General features: G+C 39.5%; 2 protein-coding genes across 3 annotated transcripts; both read right to left on the reverse strand.

The window, feature by feature from the left end:
• Window positions 1-8,776: 8,776 nt before the first annotated feature.
• On the reverse strand, window positions 8,777-12,009 carry LOC118403702 (histo-blood group ABO system transferase 1-like). Its single transcript, XM_035802476.1, has 2 exons — window positions 11,099-12,009; window positions 8,777-10,430 (listed from the first exon to the last, which is right to left on the reverse strand). The coding sequence occupies exons 1-2, from the start codon at window positions 11,175-11,177 to the stop codon at window positions 9,529-9,531; spliced, it is 981 nt and encodes a 326-aa protein (XP_035658369.1). The 5' UTR covers window positions 11,178-12,009; the 3' UTR covers window positions 8,777-9,528.
• A 1,745-nt stretch (window positions 12,010-13,754) lies between these two features.
• Window positions 13,755-24,320, reverse strand: LOC118403253 (solute carrier family 25 member 40-like). 2 transcript variants are annotated; one of them, XM_035801861.1, is made up of 12 exons: window positions 23,988-24,320; window positions 21,593-21,652; window positions 20,039-20,157; window positions 19,526-19,593; window positions 18,777-18,901; window positions 18,332-18,406; window positions 17,866-17,964; window positions 17,101-17,210; window positions 16,598-16,679; window positions 15,955-16,026; window positions 15,492-15,569; window positions 13,755-14,889 (listed from the first exon to the last, which is right to left on the reverse strand). In XM_035801861.1, the coding sequence occupies exons 1-12, from the start codon at window positions 24,076-24,078 to the stop codon at window positions 14,762-14,764; spliced, it is 1,107 nt and encodes a 368-aa protein (XP_035657754.1). In that variant the 5' UTR covers window positions 24,079-24,320; the 3' UTR covers window positions 13,755-14,761. The 2 variants fall into 2 exon arrangements, with proteins under 2 accessions (XP_035657754.1, XP_035657755.1); XM_035801862.1 differs by lacking the exon at window positions 15,955-16,026 and having other exon boundaries at window positions 23,988-24,234.
• Window positions 24,321-24,374: the final 54 nt, after the last annotated feature.

Below are 24,374 nucleotides of genomic sequence, written 5' to 3' on the forward strand. Positions count from 1 at the left end.
AACATGAAGTTTAGACACAAAAAACGGAATGCCAACCTACCGCCACCACACATGATGATGTCCAGATCATCGATGGCTGCCTGGCAACGGAAGCTGCCATCTCGACCCGTTTCAAATACAATCTATAAAGGCACGATTATACTCGTATCAATCGCTAGGCCCCAAAAATATTTGCGAAAGGTATAATCATAAGGTGTCGGAAATATTCAAAGCAACAAAATATCAACAATAATGATAATGGACGATTTCCAACAATCTTCAATGTTATGAAAGACAGAAGATGCAGATGTCCAGAAATACCTTGTATGGCCCAGTTGCAACTATTGACAAAACCTTTTGTTTCCACGTGTCATCCGTCGACGCAATTTCATAGTCCTGAAAGATGGGATTCAGAGTCCCTCCCTTCTCTAGGTAGACGTTTAGGAAGATGTTACTTCCGAAGAGATGATACCAGAACCGCAGAATCACGTCAACGGTGTACTCTTGACTGACTAACCGAGCCCTGTCTCCGTCATTGTGGCCAGTGTGGGCGATCGTTGCATAGCCTCCAGCTGCATGTTAGAAAGTCCTATGTGTAAGCTGACAAGTACTAGTATACTGGATAGTGATAGCTACGGTGCACTATATAGATTATAAATGGGTACACTGAAACCCAACCCATTAAGAAATAGTCAACACTGGGGTTCGAGTAGCCTCTTTTTACAATGATGTTGATCACTTTTAATTTTCATTGTCACATGTATGTCTCTGATGTTTCCATCATGTGCTTGCAATTACCCTCTGGGCATGAACTAGCAAATAAAGTTTCTTAACTTATTATTTCCCTTCACGTCGCAAGTAATTCTCTATTAACAAGGTGCGGTATGATATGTAAAGTTTAATGCGCACTCTTTTCAGTAGACAGAAAAACCCAATGCTAAGATAACCATAACAAAGCACATTTGACGCTACAGAACCCAGTGTCGACCCTTCTTTTCCCTATGCCCTTCACAAAACACGCTGGTTACGTAGGTGCACATACTTCGATGGGGGGGGTGGCAACTTAAAGAATAGTTGCATAATATATCACTTCATTCAAAGAACGTATAACAACTTACTGTCGGTCCCTAACGTGTGATCTGCCATAGGGCCGGTTCCAAGTTCAGGTCTACCAAAATTTTGCGCGAACAGCCTCGCTGAGGTCGGTCCGGCGTTGATGAGCCAGTCTAGCTCGTCATCAGCTGCCTGGGTCCATCCACAGAAATCAAGGTTGTCAAAGTCACAGCTTTGTGCGTAGACTGTATTTAATGTGAAAAATCGAAACTCGTAGTTAGTCATAAAAAGTAGTGCAGTGATTGATACAATTTGTTAGAAATGACGTACTTCAATGTCAATGTGACGTTTGATGTGCTTGAAAAAAAGTAATGTTAGGAAACGCATCTAGACAGCTGGAAAAGGCTTCCCCCCAACCTTCAACATCTGTCTGTAGGTTATCGCAGTTGTGTAGCAATTCACGGCACTAAGGTTTAACCTATGTCAATAACATTTGTCTTTTTACAGAGACCGTCACCCCCCTCCCCCCTACAGGGTATGCAAAGGTCTGAATGCAATTGGATGACATAATTGTTCTTCCAGTTAATCTATTCGATATCAATAACCACAGCTCTTTCTAATCACGTGTTTACTGCAAATTCTGAACACAATACTTGCTCGTCATACTAAGTCATATAATCACGACTGTACTACTTACAGCCAAATATACACTACATGTACCGGGTCAAATCTTATCAATGATCATTGTAGCAACATTAACCTAATGTAGTCAATACGCTATGTTAGAATCAATCACAGCCCTACCCATGTCTGAAATGGAGTTCATGTACATTTGTATTAAGTCATTAGTGAGGCAGTAAAGTATGATAAATTGCGGTGTTTATTCGGCCCTCATATTTGAGCGATGTTTGTGGCACCTGGGTGTTATCATAGTGTACATGGGAGCAAATGCCGTGTCCACAAGCCGATCTTTATCATTGTTTACATCAAAAATAAAACAATCAATCGCCGATTAACATTTCCATTGTCTAGCAACACGATCGATATTAATTCATTCGTACGTAAGTGGGAAGGGCAGTTAGAACGATTAGGAGTCTAGCTCTGTGGTCACAGCTGACAAGCATCGGGTCAGTATATATTTATATATACGGTCTAACGCCTTAAGTAAACAATGAAACATAGCGTCAAAACGATCGTTTCTTGTCATAATACCCCTGTCACATTATCCACGATCTTCGGGCGTATCGATGGAAGATCGGCCATATTTAAGATCGACAGAGGGTTGCGCGTTTTTTTCACCTGAAAACCGTCCCTGTCACATATAAGCCATACTTTGTACCTTGTACAATTGTTGTGCAATAAAGTTATCATTATGAATGAGGGCCGGGCGATTGCCGCAGAATCGTCGTCCGGTCGATTTTCGCCAAATGTGACAGGGGTATTACGAATGCAACACGAAGTAGGTAGGTAGTCGACGTACGGGGCCGGGGTTATACCGCACAGTTGGGCAACACACCAAGCCAGTGGACGATTCTTACTGTTAAAGTTCGGATTCTTCAGTATAATCACAAAGAAAATATTTGACATTATGTTACGACAAGGAAGTCTTCCAAATATGCCAAGCCTATCATCAATTCTATCCCATGAAAGATAACACCAGGGCTTAAGTGTTTTAGGAAATGACTAATGCTACAGGTAGACAGTTAATGACCAGATAAGATACCACATGGCGACACTTAATTGCAACAAAACTCCTCCCTGTATACAATGACATTATCTTGGCAGCAGTTCTTGGTGCAAATACAGAACATGGTCTTAGACTTCATGATATGTCCAGTGTTGTTTATCAAGCTTTATATTTTTCTAAAGTATTCGTGCAGTGACAGAGAGAATACACACCATCATATGACGTATTTAGGAAGTTTAGAAAAGAAGAAAAAAGCTCTGTTCTCATTCTAGCAAGTGTTGTGTGTATCAGCATCTACGTCACAGATTCTTTTTAGTTTCTAGTGAAATTGGGTGTCAAAGGTGACCGAAGTCTGTGTTTTTCTTGAGTAAATCTGTGAGCAAATCTTCAAAGCACCCCGAATACGATAACTTATTTTTGTTTATTTTCTATGTGACCAGAACTTGCTACGTCCTACAATGTACTAAGTGAGTGCTAGATTCGGTCATATTTTACAAAAGGATAATAGAAGATGGTCTTCTTCTGGCTTGCAACGAAAGTTTTCTTTGTGACTGGCGTATTCACCATTTACAGCAAGAATGCCTGTTGGGCGTTTTCCAGACTTGACTCCAATGAAATGCAACGAATTTTGACACTGTTGTTAAACTTAGTGAAACAGACGTGCAAACCACGCTATAAAAATCCATGTTAAACCATCTCATAGACCACAGGAAGTCAGACAAATGTTACAAAAGAAGCCGTAATGAATGCGACCCAAGCCGTGCCATGGTGCACCTGCCTGTCCGATGTGGTGTAATCCAACATGCCACAGTCTGCCCGGCAACCGCGCCTGTATTACACCCGTAATGGTGTGTAATAGAGGGGTTGGACAAACAACGTGCCTTGTTCAACGCATTCATTCACACGACCTCTTACCGCCTGTTGTTCGCATATAACTTCATCTAAAGTGACTTAAAGCCGGTCTGTATAGTTCGTGTTGAGGGTATATATAGTGCGCGTTGTGCGATAGGAGTGCATAAATTGTTTCAAATCTCTCCTCATATCTCAGCATTCCAATACCCAAGCTACAGCTGTTCTGTAACGTGTTAGCAGAGGAATGAAAATGTACGGGCTCTTCGAGAGTCGGCGGTCCGAAAATCAATACGGATTACCGAAATGTAGAATTCTACATCAAATGCTCCGACGGGCGGGACAGAGCCCTGGTATCTCGAGATAAAATTAATTATAGCCAGGGTGATAAGGAAATGTGTTGATCCTTATTTACTGGTGATGCATAGTTGGAAGAATTGTGATTAAAGTCCAACTAATCTTTAAAACATTGGTGCATGTACGGGACGTCTGTCGAGTCCTTGTTCTAAGAGAAAGGGTACGGGTTCTGCTGCAATTTTAAGTAAAGATTAAGTAAAGGACAAATGGTGAAAAAGCAATGTTATATAGACTGTAATATACATTGTGATTACGTCATTCCGTCTAGGCTTGCCATTTCTTTGTTACAATCACAAAACATTGTGACATTTTGTTCGATGAATGACTCAATCAAGAGGATATGGTTCAATGTTAATTTCCCCTAATGTAGCGTTCCCCCAATGACTCAGGGGTGATTACATTGCGGATGCCTTTGATTCTTTGAGATGAATGATAAAAACAACAATGCTCACGATCTGCTCGAATACATTAATGCTGTTCAATTTTAAAAAGTTACTTTCAAATAATCAATTCGTTAATCTGTCTTACTTCAAGGAAATAACTCCATTTTCAACTGACTAAAGCAAGCCTTTTCAACGGAGGTTTCCAAAAATGTTGTTATCCCAAGATGTTCAACTTACATACAAACGAGCGTAGACAACTAAACAACGGCATTACCACTACTGAACACTTTTAGCTTTTAGTGTTTCCTAAAATAAAACACTTTCCGTACTTTGTTTCCAAATACCGAGGTTTTGGGCCAATACTAGACTGTTGGACAAGTCAGGGTAAAACTAATCAAGCAAGTTTGGTTATACTCGATACAAACTTGCTATGCTTTGAACTACATTTACGTAACTGCACAATAACTTGTTTCCTGTGTTATAAATCCAGAATGGACTTCAACACTTCAACGGGCTTTTGACAAGAACGGAAAATAAAAGGAAAACGAACGAGAAACTTCACTTATTGACATAAAATCACGAAATACACCACGCCTTAAATTACGTGATACAACTTGCTGTAGCGTAGTATAGACCTTAGATATCCTACATCTCTATAATAGTAAACTTAAGTAGCGGAGATACGCTCTTGAAGAAAGGCCGTTACTGTAAGACGAATTTTGATCTCGTTGCACAAAGAGTCTCAACGCAAAAAACAACGGTCGCCATTTTGAGAAGATGACTATGTCTTTTTGCGTGACGTGGTTGATCGTGTAGTACTGAGCCACGTTGGTACGGATGGACAGCTTCTAGTGTTAGGAAGAGTTTAGGCGTAATTTGAGTAATTTCTTAACACCAGACGTCTTTCTTTGACACCCGGTAAGCTTTTCTTTACTTTACTCTAACCTTAAAATTGACTCGAACTAAAGTAGGCGATGCTAACGAAGTTGACGTGTACTTACCGACAGTTGAAACAGCCAGCAGGATCAAACACACCACAGGCGTACTATCCATGGTCCCCATCTGCTTCCCTTGCTCCTTCCACACGCTAAAAGAGGAAAAAGCGTAAAAATTCTAAGGTTTTCGTTTCGGAGACGGACCTAAGCGGAAAAGACCATCACTGGTTGTGGCGCTGAATGAGGGGGAGGAAACAGGCGACGTCGCGTGTTGTCATGACGACCATGCTGTTTGTTTATTGGTTTGTCCAGAACTAATGGCTCTGGAGGATTGGTCCCACATACACCGGGATAAAGATGACAGAGGTCGTGCGCAGGTCCAGCAAATAACGGGGATCGTCTCAACACTTCGTATACGCCGAAAACGATATGATTACTTTTTCCTCCGTGAAAAAAGTATTAATCAAAAGTAGCTACATGTGTGCTTTGACAACTTGCTTTAATACTTTATATCGCTTGTGATGACTTTTAAGAAGTGGATAGATCTTGCGTTTCCAAATACGCATCTTGCTGGTGGGCTTTCCACTGGCTTTCCTATGTACTGCAGCGGAATTTCTAGATTTCTGTATTGTACACAGGACATGCTATGGACTTGATTTGGGTGAAAGTTTTTGCGCTACACAATATACAAGTATTGGACTCCTATATATATATATAGAAATTTCATTGATTTTGTGTTTTTATGACAACAGATTTCGTTTGTCGTCGCTGTAGCATGTCGTTCCTCGAAAAGTCTTATTTATACTCTCTTGATGTAAACTTTCAAATATTCTTGCAATTAATCTAATCCTACTTAGCGTAAACACTGCAACAGCGACTTAACTTACTAGTACTTACAGCGACTTAACTTACTAGTACTTACACCTACTTAAATTACTAGTGTGTGTGTGTGCGTGTGTGTGTTTGTGTGTGTATTTGTGTGTGTGTGTGTGTGTGTGTGTGTGATTCCGTTGGAATCATATTTCATAACATACATGTATAATTATACCTACGTAACTTGCCATAGATAAAATTGTACTTAACGTGTACAGTGTAGATTTCACGCCAGTAATCTCCAAGCAGATGTAGAGTCTGTTTTGTTCTATTTGTATTTTTCATGTCTCTTTCATGCTGCAAATACATTACTTTCGCTATGGTTTTACAACTTTTCGTGGGAGAAGGGAAAATGATGTTTTCGCGGTGTTTGAAGTTCACTGTTGAAACGATTCTCTAGTACAATAGAACAAAACAAGGCTGATAAAACATATGTTCGCGGTGTTCTGATTTCGCGGCAAAAGGCAACCGCGAAGATTTCGCGATTTACAGTAGTAGGGACACTATGATTGCCATTAAAAATCCGCACTGTATGCCCCCGAAAAACTGGCAATAAACAATCAGCTTGAGATTAATCTATCTTATACGGATGTTTCCTTAAGGTTTAGTCCACTGTCATAACACGGCCAAACACCAGACTTCGGCGCCAGGTCTTATATAGGTTATCTCGTCTACGAGGACGACCTAGACCTTTTACTACAACGCATCTATAGCTACAGTAAGCACAAAAAAAGTTCGGAAACTTTAACGCTAGTTCACCTTTATCCGCTGTCTTTAAAAACAGCACATTTAGGAGTATCAAGTCTGCGGAATGTTGTTTAAAATTTGCAATATTTTCAAAATGTTCCGATTTCAAACCACTGTCCGTCGACTTTATATTCCTACAAACGCTTTTTTTCTAAACAACGGATATAGGTTACCCTCTGATAAAGGTAAACCAGCGTTAACTGTCAACTCCTTTAATGTGATGCCAAATTTGCATTCCAAATTTGATACCAAAACACTAGTACATACAAGGGCCGAACTTCGGAGCTGACTATGCGAGTACGTTACAAAAGAAAGTGCCATAATTCCCCAACCAACACTGTGTCTGACGATGGAGGGGAATTTCAGTTCTTTTGTTATGGCGAACCACCCACGAAATGACTCTTGGTAGCACAAGCTTTTCGACGACACGACGTTAAAGTTAAGGGCACAACCCGACGTACGTGCAAATACGTGCTGTCTACGTTCCAAAACGTGGGCAATCTTTTTGGGATCCGCAAGTGTAAAGTACCGCCTTCGTACGAACTCGAAGGGAATCCGGCGGATTTTGGAGCACACAGACACGCCGTAGAACTTTACGTGCAGGCAAAACTTTGTGACGTACTCCCTCCCTGCTCTTGCCAGTCGTTCCCAACGATTTCAGAAATACGTGGTCTCCTAAAGATACGTACGGACAAATTGCACGTACGGCGGGTTGTAGCGGGTTGTAGCTTAACACATGATGTCTTACCTGGAACTCAACTAATGAACAAGAGCGATCAAAGCGAACTGAATATCATTGTACAGGGCAATAAACAATTAAACAAGCTTATCCAATGATATGCATGTACAATGCGGTTGATGAAGTCTCTATTGAGGTATGATCGCCCAGAATCAAGTTTGCAAACTTTTTGTGTTGAGTTCATTGTCTGCACTGAGAAAGAAGAGTAGAAACAAAACCTTGAGAAAAATATCACAATATCAGTTTATTATTAATGTACCTGTCTTCGAAGCATTTGTCCTACCAGTATGGGAGAGAGAAAAGGACTACCAGTGAAAATCCGCACTGTATACCACAAAAACTCGCGCCATAACACACAATCAGCTTGAGATTAATCTATCTTATGGTTTCGTCCGCTGTCACAACACGGCCAAACACCTGGCTTCGCGGGAGACCTGTACCTATCTAGCTTATCCCGTCTACAAGTACGGCCTAGACCTTTACCAACAACAAACCATCTAAGTCAGCACACAAAAATGGGAATTTAAGTTTGTCGTTTCTCGTTTGTTATTCGTATAGAATTATATATCATTAGAAAGCTCATATGATTCTATAAAGTGATACCAAATTTGCCCATCAAATTTGATACCAAAAATTTGATCTAATTATACTATATAGGGCTGAACTTTGAAGCTGACTACGTCACAAAAGTGTCCACGAAATCACTCTCGGTGCTCATTGTACGAAAGCGCGATCATAACAAACGAGGTAAATGGCATTTTGAAGAAAAGTACACAAGCTTTCCAATGACAAAACGCCAAAACATAGTCCTGCTTAAGCGCTAGTCATACTAAAACAACGAACATATGGGCTTACGATCAAGGAACATTTTGGCATTTCATTTTCACCTCCTACCCAGGTAAGTAACCGTGGAGCGCAACTCCATTGTATACACATATTGCCATACATTGCACCTGTTACAATTGTCCCGCAATAAAGTTCTTCTTCTTCTTCTAATGAAAATGCGATCTAAGTGAACTTAATTGTACATAGCAATAAACAAGCTTTCTAGTGATATACCTGTATAATGTAATTTATTAAGTCTCTATTGAGATACTATCATGCACTCTGAATCAAGTTCGAACCTTTTTTTCAGTTGAGGTCATTATCTAAATCAAGAAACAAACACAAACCCTTAAAAAAGATCACAACAGCAATTTATTATTATGTCATTGAAGTACTTGCCTTATCAGTAAATACGTATATTCAAAGAACTATTGTTTCTTGAAGGGTAATTGAAATCTTCACAATAGTCGTATTTATTAAGCATGATTTGTATGAATATCTGACGCTCAAGATACGTAGGAAAGAGTGTATGTAAAATACAAGTATATAAAGATAGAATAAAACGCAACACCACCTGCTTAAGACAGCATCTTAAATCCTTCAAAAATTCAGATAACTATATTCAAGCGCTCAACTTTTATACATATATATCTAAAATATGTAATATAACTACAGCTCCAACTATAGCTCCAACTATATATAACTATATATATATATATACAGCTCCAACTGACTTCAGGTTTAGTTCTTCATTACACATTTGTAATTTATCTTTATGTAGCACTGGGAGGTCACAAGCCGTATGAATAGGGAGATGGGATCCACTTTCTCTCATATCTCTCTCTTCAGTATTCGTTCGTTTGGTGTCTTTCTCTTAGTTGTGCTACTGTGCAAATTATTGGGACCGCCGCTATTTATAACAAATACCTAATATCTGTTTGTAGTCGAATACTCTTTGCTTAAGTTTTGCTACTATACAAGATATAAGGACCGCCCTTAGTCATAAAACGAATACCTATCCATGTGTAGTATTTACCTTACTACTACTAGCAAAGCAACATACTAAACAAGTTATCAGGACCGACAGCATTTATCGAATATCTACTCGTTTGTAACCTTGACCTTATTAGTTTTGTTACTGTACAAGTTGTCAGGACCCCCGCTTAGGTCCTTCAGGCCGGCTACAACCCGCTTATACTTCACCCACGGCATGTACCAGTAGTCTCTGGGGAAGCAGTACTCCGGTGACAGGATCCTGGTGGGCGGGTGGTCTACGAAGTACCTGTTTAAGTAACTCTCGTCATGCCAAATGGCTTCTACACCGTTGATGTTGTCCTCCGCTCTGGTCTTCGCGCATATTTCCGTCAGCTTTAGCATGGATTCCCTGTTACCCCCATACAGACCCCCTGCGAAGTACATCTCCCCTTCGGTTGGCGCTACATATGCTTTACTGTCAGTGTTTGTTTCGTAAGGGAAGGAGTATCTGTTCTTCCAGTAGTACCCTGGATGAAGTGTACCGACCAAATCGCCGAGAGCTTCCGCGCCGAATTTTCCAACGAATCTGAAGTCCACATTCATGCAGAAAACGTAGTTTAAATCTTCGTTTCTTCTCAGTACGAGTTTGTTGATCGCTTCCATCTTCAACATCGGGGTGCCTTTTGACAAGTTTTCATTCAAAGAAATCACGGAGACAGTCCGCTTTTTCTTGAGTGGTATTTCTGGAACTTTCTTTGAACCATCGGTGATTACGAAGTACATCACCTTTTGGCCAGGCATGAAATGTTCTTCTGCAGTTTTAAGAAAGTCCTCTACATACGCAAAATACCCTCCCATGGCTACTGTGATCAAACCCACGGTAAGGGTTTTCTTGGGGAACTGTCTGTCGGCTTTGTCATAGTCCACGGTGTCGTCCCAGACTACGGGAGCGCCCCAGGCACCGTACGTCGGGCGGGAGCGGCGTAGGAACCAGCTGTCCAGGAACCAGGGGTGCATTGTCAGGAGAACTGGGGATGGAAAATAGCAGTGTTATGGTTATACATTGCATCATGTTTTGTTACCTGGGCCCCCCTTGTAGCCTGTGTATACACAATCTGTCACTGACTGGCGGCGACAAGAGTCGGGACTAGGTGCGCGATTTTAGTCAGGGTAGGCCCCCTTGGAAATCAGCAAAAAATGTTGAAGGGGCCACCCAAGTGTCTCCAAGATGGAATGAATAAATTCAAAATGTGCTTCATTCATTATGTGCGTAAAGCTCCGACTTAAACTGCAAGCAAGTAGACAATGTACGTTCTCTCCATTTCATTTCTACTTTTATTTCATTACATCATGATCCATGAAGACTGTATGATATGGTTATGATAAGACTTTAGAAATTTGATATAATTTCATCATTGTATGATTCATTATGTTGTTATCATAATATCATTCTATCTTATTCTATTACATCATAGCAAGGAAATTACAATAGTCGTTCCATACTGCAATGTCAACTATTGTACGCTACAGAAAATTTAACACATGTAACGTTACAAGTACATTCCGAATTCATACATTTCATTTTCAATATGCAGTGCAAGTCAAAACTCCTTTGATTCTTCGACCATTGACTGAATGATACTAACTGTTTTAGCTGAACTAAAACCTATCTACAGGTGTCAGCCTATGACCTCACCTATGACGATCGTGACGGCCAGCAGCAGCAGAAAAAGCCGCCTACTGCGCAGATGCGAGGCGACCTGGATGTCTACCATGGCGTCTGTAGTTTGTCCTGTCACTGCGCAATTGCCTGAAAATAAAAATGACGCCGTATTTTCTTGTTAATAACCGCCAATAAAATTAATTTAAATTAATGACATGAATATCAAAAGGTTACACAGATTAAGTAGCCTATATAGCAGGCTCTCGGGGCCTTTTCCGTCTTTTTTTTTGGCTCATGATAACGTTACACTTTTGCTAGCCATTTCTTTTGTACTGGGTCGCTAGACCATATTGGCTACGAAGACGGAAAAAGGCCCCCAAGAGCCTGCTATGGAGGCTACAGATTCACAAGGAAAACTATCATCATAATCGTTGCTCGTTACGTTTTCGGGATATTATTCATTATGCATTAATTTTTTTCAATTACTGAATACCTGTGCTACTAGGGTCATTTGTACTACATGATCACATATCAGTGCTGCCCCCTGGCAGATTGGTAACAAACTACACTGGACCTAACGTTATATGCAAGCGCACTCCTTTGTCAATTTGTCAATGCCTTCCATGTCTGCGTAGCTACGTAGGGCGTAGTTATAAAATAAAGCAATTTAGGAAGTGCCATGTGAATTATGTTAGTACTTTACACATTTTTAAACTAGCCTATTGCCTTTCTGCTTTGCTTGGTTGTTGTTTTTGCGAACGCCGCAAGTTGTTGGGCCGGACGTGGAGTTGCATCATGTCGACAATTACAAGTAATCTATTATATGGATTTTCAATCATACTACAGATAGGGGAGTCGAAAGGATAACGTCCGACCTCTAGATGTAGATACTTTTGTCATATACAGTACTTGGATGGGAGACCACCAAGGAAGACTGGACGTTGTAGCCCGACCAAGAATTCACGAACTTTCGGGAGGCGGACGTAAAACGGAGGTCCCGTGTTCGAGGATGTGCCTCGAAAACGTAAATCAGCCTAATTACTAAATAAAATGGGTACCTACTGGCTGCAAATAATACACCAGATGTACATCTGACGCTACATGTAGAGTAATAGCGGCGTCATAACGTCCTTGGTGCAATTCAATATCAGACAATAGATTTGTAACAGCTGAGCAACCCGCAGAAAAAGCCGACTACACCAGCTAACGGTACACTCAATACAACTTGTGTCAAATCTGAAAATCCTTACCTGGTTTCTAGCCATTCTTACCTTACGTGTGCTCATACATACGGCGTTTGCAGACCGATATTTTACAGCTAACGGTGCAGGTCAACATTGCGTGGCAAATACGCAGCTCTGGCACAAAAACAGTCCGCCATCTTGATTGGGTCATCAGGTTGTTGACCTCTGACCTTGAACACGTGCCCATGGCAACCTTAAGGGCCTAGGTGTGGTCTGTGTTTGATCAAGGATATTATGGTTTGACCAAGGACTAAGGCCGTACCATTTTAATTTCTTGTTTCTCGAATATTGAAGCCGGGCGACGAAGTATAATACGAGACTTGTTTATATTTTGTTACAATTCAATACGTACAAAAAAGTTAAATTTGCAACTTTCAATGGCAAACTACCATGGAAATGACTTTCAATGCATTGAAAAATAATTTCTAAAACTGCTTTACTGCTGTGCTATGCAAAACTATAAGCATTTGGGGCTAATTTATATCTTAACTTGTACATGTGATCTTTTTTTAAATTAGAAATGAAGATGTGAATCTGAAAACAGAACACCCAATCCGTGTAAGAGTAGAACAAAATTTACTCAAGGTTTGGCCTGATTTTAATAGCCCTTTGGGTACTGTCCCTATAGATTTGCTTGGAGATAACAGAAGGGGTGTTTGCATTCATGTCATTCTTTTGTAACAAAATCAAATTATAAACTTGAAGCTGTGACAGTCTGTAGCCCTATTAACTACCATCACTCACAGTCTCACACACTCACTCTCCGGTTTAACGTGATCATACAAACAATGACAGAGAAACCCACAGTCATTCTATACACATTTTATTGGGAAGACTTCTGTTGTTTGGGCCCCATTCCTTACAAGTATACCTGGAGATACAGTGTACATATCTTCCAAATGAACAGGTTAAAAACTCCTATGGACAAAATTATGATTTATTCTGCAGCATTGCAACTTACAGGCTATTAATAATCGACCACTAGGGTGAAATATTGCAAATATCTATACAAATATACAGCTCCTTGCCTCGTAGACAAGATATTTCTTCATGTTCATCATTAAGGCATCTTTAGAGTCTTGGAGCAACCTAATGTTATCACATGATATGTTCCTTAAAACACTACATTTAAGAGAAAGGATGTACGTAAAACCAAATGCTTCAGTTTGGCCACAGGTACATTTACATATTTCTATAAATCATAATTAGCACCATCTGTTAAATGGACACTTGTGTCACTGACAAAAGAAAGTGGATGTTATCTGAAACGTCTGACCATTTCCAAAGCCATATCCAGTTGCTTGAGTAATTACTACTCGGCGTACACTAGTGTATTAATGAAGCTGTCTTAACATCCAACCATATTACAACTGGATAACAAGAATACCAAGTCAGCAAACAGATCCTAAAAAAACATTACTAATACAGCATGTGTCAATGGGAGGAAAAGGTGTACAGTGAGCATACATATTGTGAAGGGAAATGAAGGAAAATGAACAAAAATGTACATTTATTACATGATAACTGGCTTAATGTTACCTGTGTCTTTCTTAAACAAAAGACAGATAACAAAATGTCACCATGTCTTTACTTTCATCAACTTAAAAAAAACTGTGACCTGTACATAGGTCTACATACAAATTTTCAGGCAAATTTCACTTTTATGTTCTCCCCCATCCTTTGTATAGTAAGACCGTTATGTAAGTTGTTTTCATCATTAGTTTTTGCCTATTTTACTTGTATGTGCACAGATGGCCTAGTTTGGCACCAGTAACAGTGTTAGTCGTATGGCAGAGGGGGAACCATTTAACATAGAATACAACCTTAATCACTTGAGCATTCAGAATAAAACCAAAGAGTATTGAGAAGTATTACAATGGTTGTACCTGAAAACATTTGATAAGAACTGTCATTTTACATAGGAAACGGACATATTCTTTCCTTTCATTTTTCAACATGTTATTCATTCTGCAGTCTATCTATCTATTCTCGAACCATACAGTCTGGATACAGAAACAGTCACATATGGAGCCTTGTTAGAAAACCAATGACTTCCTTGATAATAATTGTCTCATTTCTGCAGTCCCCTTTCTTGTATGTCCTGCACTTAAATCCTGACCAGTACAAACTTGTCTTTCTCTTGTTCTTTAATTCTTCTTTCAATCTTGTTCTTTCCTCCTTCTCTTATTCTTTCACTTCTCTTGTTTTCACTCATTGCAAGGCATCATGAGACATTTTACCTTCTGTTGTTTCTCTTCCATCCACCTTGCATCATTTTCTTCCCTTTATGGCAACACCTCAGGGACTGAGGCATTTTTGCAAGAGATGTCCTCTTTTCAACAGTATATTTTCTGACATCTCTTATTCATTAGGCCTAGAGACTATACTTCAACACTTGAAGTCTTTCTGAACAGCCTTTTCTCTCTCGCAGTAGTTTTCTGTGTGTAGTTGTTCATTCCCAGGCAGCGAGCTCTGCTCTCTTTTGCTCGTTTCTTCTCCTGAAGAAGGATTTGAAGCCTTCGTAACAGCTGATCATGATGGCACAGGCCGGCGCAACTTTCACTACCCTGGGGGTCAGACCTGGAGAGGGGTGGGGTGAAGAAATAGAAGAAAAGTCTTAGTACAATACTAAACTTTCTTCCGACGCAAAGGTATACATGGATAAAATTTTCAACGACTACAGTCGCCTTCTTCAGGATCAACTTTCTCAGTATTAATCCTGAAGAAGGCGACAGTGGTTGTTGACTTTTAGCTAGTAGTGTTGGAAGAAAGTTTAGCATTGTACTATGATTACTGCAAACTCAGATGAGCTTCCATGATCAGAAGAAAATTCTGTCACCTGGTTACCTGCAATTACATATGTTTAACTGCCCATTTCTAGGTTTTTCTGCATTTGTCTCGTGCTGGGGCTTAACGTCCTTTTCCTATAGGGGGCTAGCAGAGCCTGTCTAGGACGTATGGGTAACCCTCCCTTTAGCCACTATCCAATCTCCACCCCCTCATTTAAGATCACAGAGTGGGAATGTTCAAACCTAACCCGGGACTGGAAAAAATGGTACATTCAGGCCTCACACCGTGTCAAGGCAGAAGGGTCTGGGAATCCCAGATCTGGTTAACCATAACACATAATCAGTGTCAAGTAATGTCCAAAAATCATGAAAATCTGATATCCAATGTCTTACCTGCAAAGAGTGCCTTGGGCCCATTCTGCATCCATAACCTCCTCATGAGTATAAATGTGCTGGATGACTGGGGAGCCCCTGTGGGAAAACATAACAGTTGTGGTAAGAGTTACAGAGTCTGACTTTTATCCTATGAAACTCTTCTAAAAAAAGCAGGCCAATCCAAAGCTACATATAAGCTAATAATATCTGTATCTATATAGCAGGTATGACTGTGCTTCAGCATAACACACCAGCTTCACAGGCACGCAAGTTATTGTTTTTAGTTGACACTTAGTACTGGCATTAGTAGTTGAGACAAACAAAATCTCTTGTTTCTCAAGGAATATTTCTCAAATCAAAGTTTTAAAAACAACAAAAAGAGAGAGAAAAAGGGTGAAACACAAAAAAAGACCAGCCCCCATGAGAAACAAGCGACCTTGTAGGTAAGTTTTGTGATGTTTAGAAAGAAAAGTGACCGTACAGTGCAGCCTCTCCTGTTGTATACAGAGGCAGTTGATGAAGGCAAGACTGCGACCACAGGCTTGGTAACAGTCTACATGGGAGGGAGGGAGTTAGCACCGAAAAGCATTAGGAAGCTGAGTGGGTGTTATGATACCAAAATGATCAAGCTAGCATGGCTCATCAGACAGAGCAAGGCTCATGATACAAATGCACTTTATGTCTTTTTTTTAATGTTGGATTCAAAATTACAGCATATGGTAATGACAATTGAAGCAATATTTTTGCTTGTAAAATTTTGTATGTTGTATGCAAGTTGTCAATTATTTTTCAGCATATTTGACTCTGAAGGATGTATATGATTGTTTTAGGGCCTGTAGAGCTACATGTTGCGATAAATTCTTTTTCTTGTTGTTTAAAAGATTCTCAATGATTCTACCATATTTTTTTTGGATTGATGATAATGGCAAATTTTGTTTGGTGGCACATGAAATTCCCCCTCTCACAAATAAAAATATCTTCAGACTATAATTCAGTACAAGGGGTAAACAGATCAGACACTGATTGACAACTACAAAGTAAAGAAAAACAAAACAACCAAAAGAAGCATAAGATGTTAGTTTTAGCAAGAACAACTGTACAGAGAGTGGGAATTGTTTCCATACGTTGCATGGTCTCCATCTCCCCCAGCTCTATCTGTCGGTGAGTCTTGATGACATCAAATGGTAAAGTCAGGACTGCTGCAATCTGGGGAAAATATCGGATACTGCAGTTCATCTCAGAACATGGACTGGAAATATTGACATCATCAAATCCTGACTTGTGGCATCCTTACCATACCACAGTTAGTCTTAGATTAGTTAGAATCAAGTCTAGTATTTCCAAAATGTTGGAAGATTCATCTTTTTTAATTACAGTGATACAGATTACTTGGCACTTAGCTTACTCCCATACAGAACAAAATTCCTAGCCCCAAAGAACTGTCAAAATACATGTATCAGAGAAGCCAAGATACATCATTTAAAAAAATGCCCTCCCTCTTAGCAAAACACATGATTTAGACAAGAACTGTTGACAAAAGATGCTCAAACTATGATGTAGTAATACCGAAATGTGTCAAGATCATATAAGATCTAGCAAAAGTTTTCAAATGTCATACTATACTCACTGTTCCTGAGGTAGCTCCAGCAAAGAATGACATGACTAAGGTAGGTTCTTCTGTGTGGTACACTTCACATAACTGGAACTTAAAGTACTCGTAGTTCAACCAGTAGAGTGCTGGGGAAAGGGAGGAAGAAGACAACAAGATCAGAAACCTTCAGACAAAACAATCACCAAAATGTATTCGGTACCAAGCACCAAAAGCAGCAAAAATCAGAACATTTTTCAACCCGATCACGTAATGAGCCCTGGTGCTTAACCCATGGTCGTATGATCATAGCAAATATGGTAATACTGTGAAGGGTATTAGATGTAAGACAATGAAATCATTCTCCGTTAACTAACATTTATGACACCATGCAATGTGATTTCCTATGTGTACATATTGTACATGATGTATATATATATATACGATGCACATTTGTAAATTTGTAACCATTTTGCTATGTCAATGATAGTGCTTTTATATTGACAATGTTTACTACAATGATTTTATATGTAACATGTATTGTTCTTTCCCAGGGCTAGCCCTTGGCAATAGCCTATGGCTAGTTGGGCAGCCCTGGCTGTCTGTAAACAGCCGAATGAATAAATAAAAAATGAAATCATATACTACCACAATGCAATCAATAAAGCGACAACAGGGGTATGATTGAACAAATTCTTCCAAACTTTGTTCTGTATACTTTCATCTTAAGTAAGAAGATTCACACACTTACTCAGATCATATACATCTTTATCATACAAGATACTTTCAACATAAGATATTTACCTGAGAATGGAACATCCCTGAGTACGGTAGGTCCCCAGCCCCTGTACAGGGACAGTATACCTCCACTCTGTACAGAACTTCTGATACACGACTTCAGCTCTGGGGAGGACACACAAAACAGTAAGACTTTAGAATATCAGGTCTCTTTCAATATTTACAGCAGTTATATACATGACCATATACTGTATAATAGATCATACAATTGCTATCTCAGTACTTTACAGAAATGTGGCAAAATCCAGTTACATTCTGTTCACTACATACATACAAGGCTCCCATATTCACGTGAAGGAGTGAGTATGGAAGGCCCGGTAAACTACTATGTACATGTAGATAGGATGGCACCTGGGCTAATCTGGCTAACCTATTTTAACCCAATAGTAATCCTTACTATACTAAATTGAAAGCATCTGGTTATGTGTAACAACTCATTTGGTATGTTTATAAGCACATTAAAATGAATTACCTTGGTATGTAAGTTTCTTGGACTGCATTTTTGTTCTTATCAACTCCAAAGGGCTGATGGCAGTCACCGCAATTACTGCAGGTACATGGGGGAAAAAAAGGTATTAAACTCTACAGATCATTTCACATCTGCAATATGTACCTGTATGTAAGTACCTGAGTTATTGTGTACGGTCAGAACTGTTCAAAAGAAATATCTATGTATGATCAATTGATCGATGATATGTTTGATTTACTCAAGAACGACAAACCACCAAGTTGGTAATGTGACAGATCTTTCCTTCACATCATGTTACAAAGTCATCTACAGTTTAAACTATTACTATGACTGTTATATGACAACACTACACTCTCATTTCATCTTATGAGAGTTCAACACAAACAAAAAACACAGTTTACAATTTCCAGCGATGATTTATGATTAATGATTGTGGTAATGAACTTACTCCTTGCGATGCTGCCTGCCACTATCGGCACCGTGTAGTTTTTCTTCCCCGGCACAAACCCCATGGCTTCCTTCAGGTTATCGTACGCGGTGAAGTACACCACTGTCGCAGGTACCGCCATTATGCTGTACACAAGGAAATAAGAGGTAAAAATCTCAAATCTTCTGGCAAACTATACCTTCTCGTCCTTGCTTCACATAAGCTTTCAGAAGAGAAACTGTCTCGTATTTATACATATATCAGTGCATGTTTCACTAGTTCATCTTGAACCTTTCTAAATAAGGGTATAAAGAAATGCCTAACATTAAATAACAAACCATCAGGACATAATGCTCTTGCAGGATGGGTGGATATGATTTCAGATAAAGTACAGTGCATTTGAATATATTTGGCAGCGAACTTCAGTCTTCTATGCACTGGTGGCCTCATGACCATATCATGTTGCAAAATGACAACTGACATAAGAGGACAATGTGAACTCTCTACATGTATATCAAAGAATAAAATGGGATATACCCCAGGAGAGCTACATATACAAATATAGAGTTGACTATAGAGATACATGCACGTTACTACAGAGAATTTGTAATAAAAACTTTAAAAAGCAAACAATTCAATTCTCTTGCACAGTTTGCACTACAAGTTTGTGACAATCTACTATGTATATAATCAACCTTTCTGTATGTTAATTGAGCACTACTGCACTAGTATGCTGCTTTCATTACTGGGGAAACTGAGGTAGAACTTACAGAGTCGGTGGCAGCCCACTCCACAGAGACCTGAGGCCTTCATTTCTGGAGATCTGTACAAAGGCATCCTGTAGGAAGAGGTCAGGGTTGTACATGTTCAGAATCAGATACTCCACACTTTAACTTAAACTATAAATTCACATTTTAAAAAAATCCTACAGACAATGCTAAATTCTAAACTAGTGCTCTGTATCAGAATTTGAAATGATTTGGGCTTTTTTCCCAACTGACCTAACATAGATTCCTCTAGCTCTTTTTGACAAGTACAATGAACAGTCTAAGGACTGCAACCCTTTCCAGTAGCATGCATGTCGGGTAAGTGACTCCTGACATCTAGGTCCAGATTAAGAGTCATCACTGCCAGTAACCACTGTACTATATAACACTGTACAAACTGTAACATATTCAATCTTTTGACATCAATGACTAACTTGATATTATCTTAAATGACATTCACAGAAGATCTATATGATTATGAACACAAGTTGTGATGTAATCATTTACAGAACTCACCAGTGTCCCATTGAATTTCCCCGGCATCCTGTACCAGGGTTTTAAGGAGGATGTGCTGTTCCCATTGAGGCACACACACAGGTGGTCCATCAATCCATTACAGTATAGGAAACAGTTTCCTACAGGCAGGAAAACACATGTAGGATATAAACACCAGCATACATGAACCAGGGTTATCACCAGGTAGTGGTGCGTACCTAAACTCAATTTCAGGTTCAGGTCCGGATTCAGGTCCAGCAGTTCAGGTTCAGGTCTGGACTTATAAGTCCGGACCTGAACCCATCATTGCATATTATGTGCATTTTTTTTTAGGGGGAGGGGGGATGGTGCATATAAAATTGCATGTTAGCATGACTTGAAATGCAATGTGAAAAATACATGAAAATAATATACAGCCAGTGTAAACACGAAATGTGTTTTGTCTTTTTTCACTGCAAATTGCACTGTCTATGGAAGGTTTTAGATGGTTAAGAACAAAATAAGGGAATGTAAGTGACAGTTTGCTTTTTGCAAGTCCGGACTTGGCTCCGGACATTTAGGTTTTTTTTTTTACTTGGACCTAAACATTTTTAGGTCCAAGTCCGGGCTTTAGGTACATACCACTATCACCAGGCTGTGACTTGGATCCCCTATGCTGTGATTTGCATCCCTACGCTGTGATTTGGGCCCCTACGTTGTGTTTCAACCAGCAAAGGGGATTTTTATGTCGTATTGTAAGGCCATGTTGATTTGATTATATGGATGGCATCCTCCGGGAACTCCAAAACTGATGCGAGCGAGCGAATAAAAAAAAAGTTTGGCCAAAAAAAAAAAGTTGCCTTCAGTATGAAATCAAAGTGGCCAGGAAGGTTGAACATAGGCCTAAACACCCATAGTTTGGTATCCCAACAGTTAGGTGTAGAGACCAGAACTTCATACGGGTGCAAAACATTTTTTTCTTCTTGGACCAATCCTAAAAAAACAGCCCTGGAAAAAAACCCCAGAGGAACAGGTTTCCCCAATTACAAAATGGACCCGCTATGTCGGCACCCATTTGGGGTCTACCGGGGGGGGGGGGGGGGGGAGGGGCCAAGAAGACAACAAGAGCGAAGTCAAGTAGACTTTATAGTCAATTGCACCAAGTTTCTACAGTCAAAGGTACAGAGACAGCTAGCCTTTATTACATGGAGATGGGATTTTAAAATGCAGTGGGAGTGGAAATGGCCGAAAATTGGTGCGAGCGCGGATGTCATCCATATAATCAAATCAACGTGGCCTAACAAAGGTAAAAAATACTGGCTTTATTTCACTAAATTTGGCCTTCAAAATGCATAAAATGGTGTTTGTGTGAGAGTTACAAATCTAAAAACTTTGGAGGGAAAGATTCCCCCAGACACCCTACAATGCTTAGTGGCTTTGCTGCACTAAGGTGCCCCTATGCTGTGAAAAAATCCTGGTGAGAACACTGCACGAACGAGCATGCACAAACATACAACATTGGCTAGCAGATTACTACTTTGTGAATGAATTCAATTATTTTGGGCCCTGAATAATACTTGTAATGTTACAATTTACCTTTGGCAAAGGGTTTTTGCTGAGCTTGGAGACGGATTTTCACCACATCCAGAGGGGTGACTGGAAAATACAGAGCAACAAGAATGTTGTGTGAGAGTAATACATGTAAAGGTTTACCTGAAATCAAGTTTTTAAACTTAAGTTATGAAACATTTTACGACCCAGAATGTACAAGAAAATATGCTCTGTAAAAAAAATCACTGTTATGATACAGAACATGTGAATCAACCCCTGAAACACGTACTTTTGTAAGAACAGTTTAAGAAAGTCCTTGTCTTCCTTATTAATGTATCAAAAGTACACATTCGTTGTTTGAAATGTTATTCAATAACCAGTACTGGTCATTGAGGCTCTTGTACAAATGTAGTATTGTTTGGGTGTAGTCTTTTATTTTACATTTCCATTTTGTCTCTCTGATCTATTAATTTCAACAACCAAAAAATCAATTTCATGTGATTTTGCAATGCAGAAACTACATTACAACACAGATTCATCACATCATGTGATGGAAAGAATCTAGGACCACTTTAAGCCCAGACATGGTGAATGTGGCACACAAAAATGTCACATCTTTAAATAGCCACATGGCCATGACACTGCTCTGATCAGTGTTTACATACGACATTAGGGGCAGGGACTGTTTGAGAGTTTACTCATTCTAAACTAGACTCTAATTGAACATTTTGTGGACACAAGTATTCAGCAAAGGTTTTCAACACAATTTAACTACTGTGATGTGGGTCAATATCGATCTTGTATTGGTTATACAAGTATATCTCACACTGTTGCCTGGAGAGGGAGAAGCAATAAGAAAAAAAAAGAAATATTATGCAAAGGGCTTGTATAATCTTTCCTCATCCTACATTTATGTGTTTTTTGGTTAAATCTGACTACATTTATTTCATGAAACTGTTTGACTTTGCACCAAGGTACAGATTGTCAGCTCTGTCTCTGTTTTCGTGTTGATTTTCTAATTCTTTTAAACTTTAAAGTCTGCGAGGCCTAATCCTCTACTGCTTCAACCAGCAGTAACTGGGACCATCTCAAAATGGAAGAAGGAATTTCACAGCACAGACAGGGCTATACGTAATACTACCAAATGGAGATGGTTGAGTAACAACTATTGATAAGGCAAAGATCAATACATGGCGTATCAGCTGTCTGCTGACCCACATTCCCTGTGTTGACATCAGCTATGTACATGTGATGTTTGTTGTTTATGTTCAACCATAGAGGTTACAGAGATCAAGGATAAAAATTTTATGAAAAATTTACAAATTTAAGGACTTTGACAAATTTTTCTGTTTTGCTTGCACTTGCATAAAATCGTATTACAAACAGTGCGTAATAAACAATTTGATAAATATCTTGTGTTATCATGCAGCTATCCCAACAGTTACTTTTCTGAAAATGAGCAGTCAGACATTATAACTGTCAGCGGAACAGCACAGCTATACATAGATCATATAAAACAGACATTATGATCATGAGCCAGACCTGACCCAGTTTTCCAGGCTGCCATGTGAGCAGAACATGTGTTTGTCCCAACATATGGGTCAGGAGTGAGGATCAACATGGGGTTTACAAGTATATACAATTTGGGGGGGATTGTGATGATGAGGACAGAGGTGAACCATCTTTTTAATAGTATCAGGTAAGTGAGAATACTGCAATGTGTAAATTTTATACATTTGATAACAAAAACATTTGATTTTATTCTTGATATGTATGGATACATGGAATTCTCCATTGGAATCCTGCCTGAGCCATATATATTATACAGTATGCAATAGTTCACATAACTACGATGTTTCTCAATTTCACCTTCAGAAATGGGCTTCTTCTTTCTTCTTTTCATGTTGTCGACCAAGAGGCCTTTACCTTTAACACCTTTGCGCTCGCACATGCACAGTTACAGTTAACTCTGTGAAAGAGCTTATTCAAATCCTGTATCGAGACACTGAATGTTTTAAAATGGACTGCAGGATGAAAGATCATCGACATCATCTTAGATGTGCGCAAAACCCCTTTATGCGCCGCAGACTGTTTCTGGTTTGAACCAGCTCCCACAGTAGGGCCTTGTCTGGAGAACATCTAGGTCATCGACCTTGCAAAAGTCAACAGCTCAAAGGTCCTCAGCGGTGAAAAACAAAATTTCAGACAAACAGATCATGGCGCATAAATAGTAACGACCTAGCTTACAATGTACTTTTAAAGATCTAGGTACTAAACAGCGAAAAATAAAGAAGAAAAAGCATATTTTGATTTTGAATAACACGTGCTGAGCAGCATACACAATCCATTTGTCACATAGATCATATTAATTATGATCAGCAGAATTCATACAGTCTAACATTTTATGGTCGGCATGAAGACTCTGTTTCTTAAGACTTACCAAACAGAGACGTAAGAAATGCCCCAGAACAAGACGCTGCCATCTGCTGCAGAGGCGTGATCCTAGTGGTGGTATGACCTCTCCTTGCCATGTTGGTCTCGTCTCTTCCAGTTGTTTACACAGGCTTGCTGCTATCTAAAAGTCCTCAACAACCACATTGCACACTTCTTAAGACGTCCAGTTGTCTTGGACTTCCTTCCAAAGTCGTCTGTCCTTAGGAGAAGCTTTAAAACGTCCTTAATTTCATGGAAGATTCAGAAGTTTGCACGCACGTTTGCAACAAACCCTCTTTCGTCATGGATTACGCAAAGTTTCCCATCATGCAATGTTTGACCTCTGACCTAAAAGGGGTGTGACGGATTAAGGCGGGAAATTCAAATCTCCATT

Source organism: Branchiostoma floridae, chromosome 16, assembly GCF_000003815.2.
Source record: "Branchiostoma floridae strain S238N-H82 chromosome 16, Bfl_VNyyK, whole genome shotgun sequence".
Taxonomy (NCBI): domain Eukaryota; kingdom Metazoa; phylum Chordata; class Leptocardii; order Amphioxiformes; family Branchiostomatidae; genus Branchiostoma; species Branchiostoma floridae.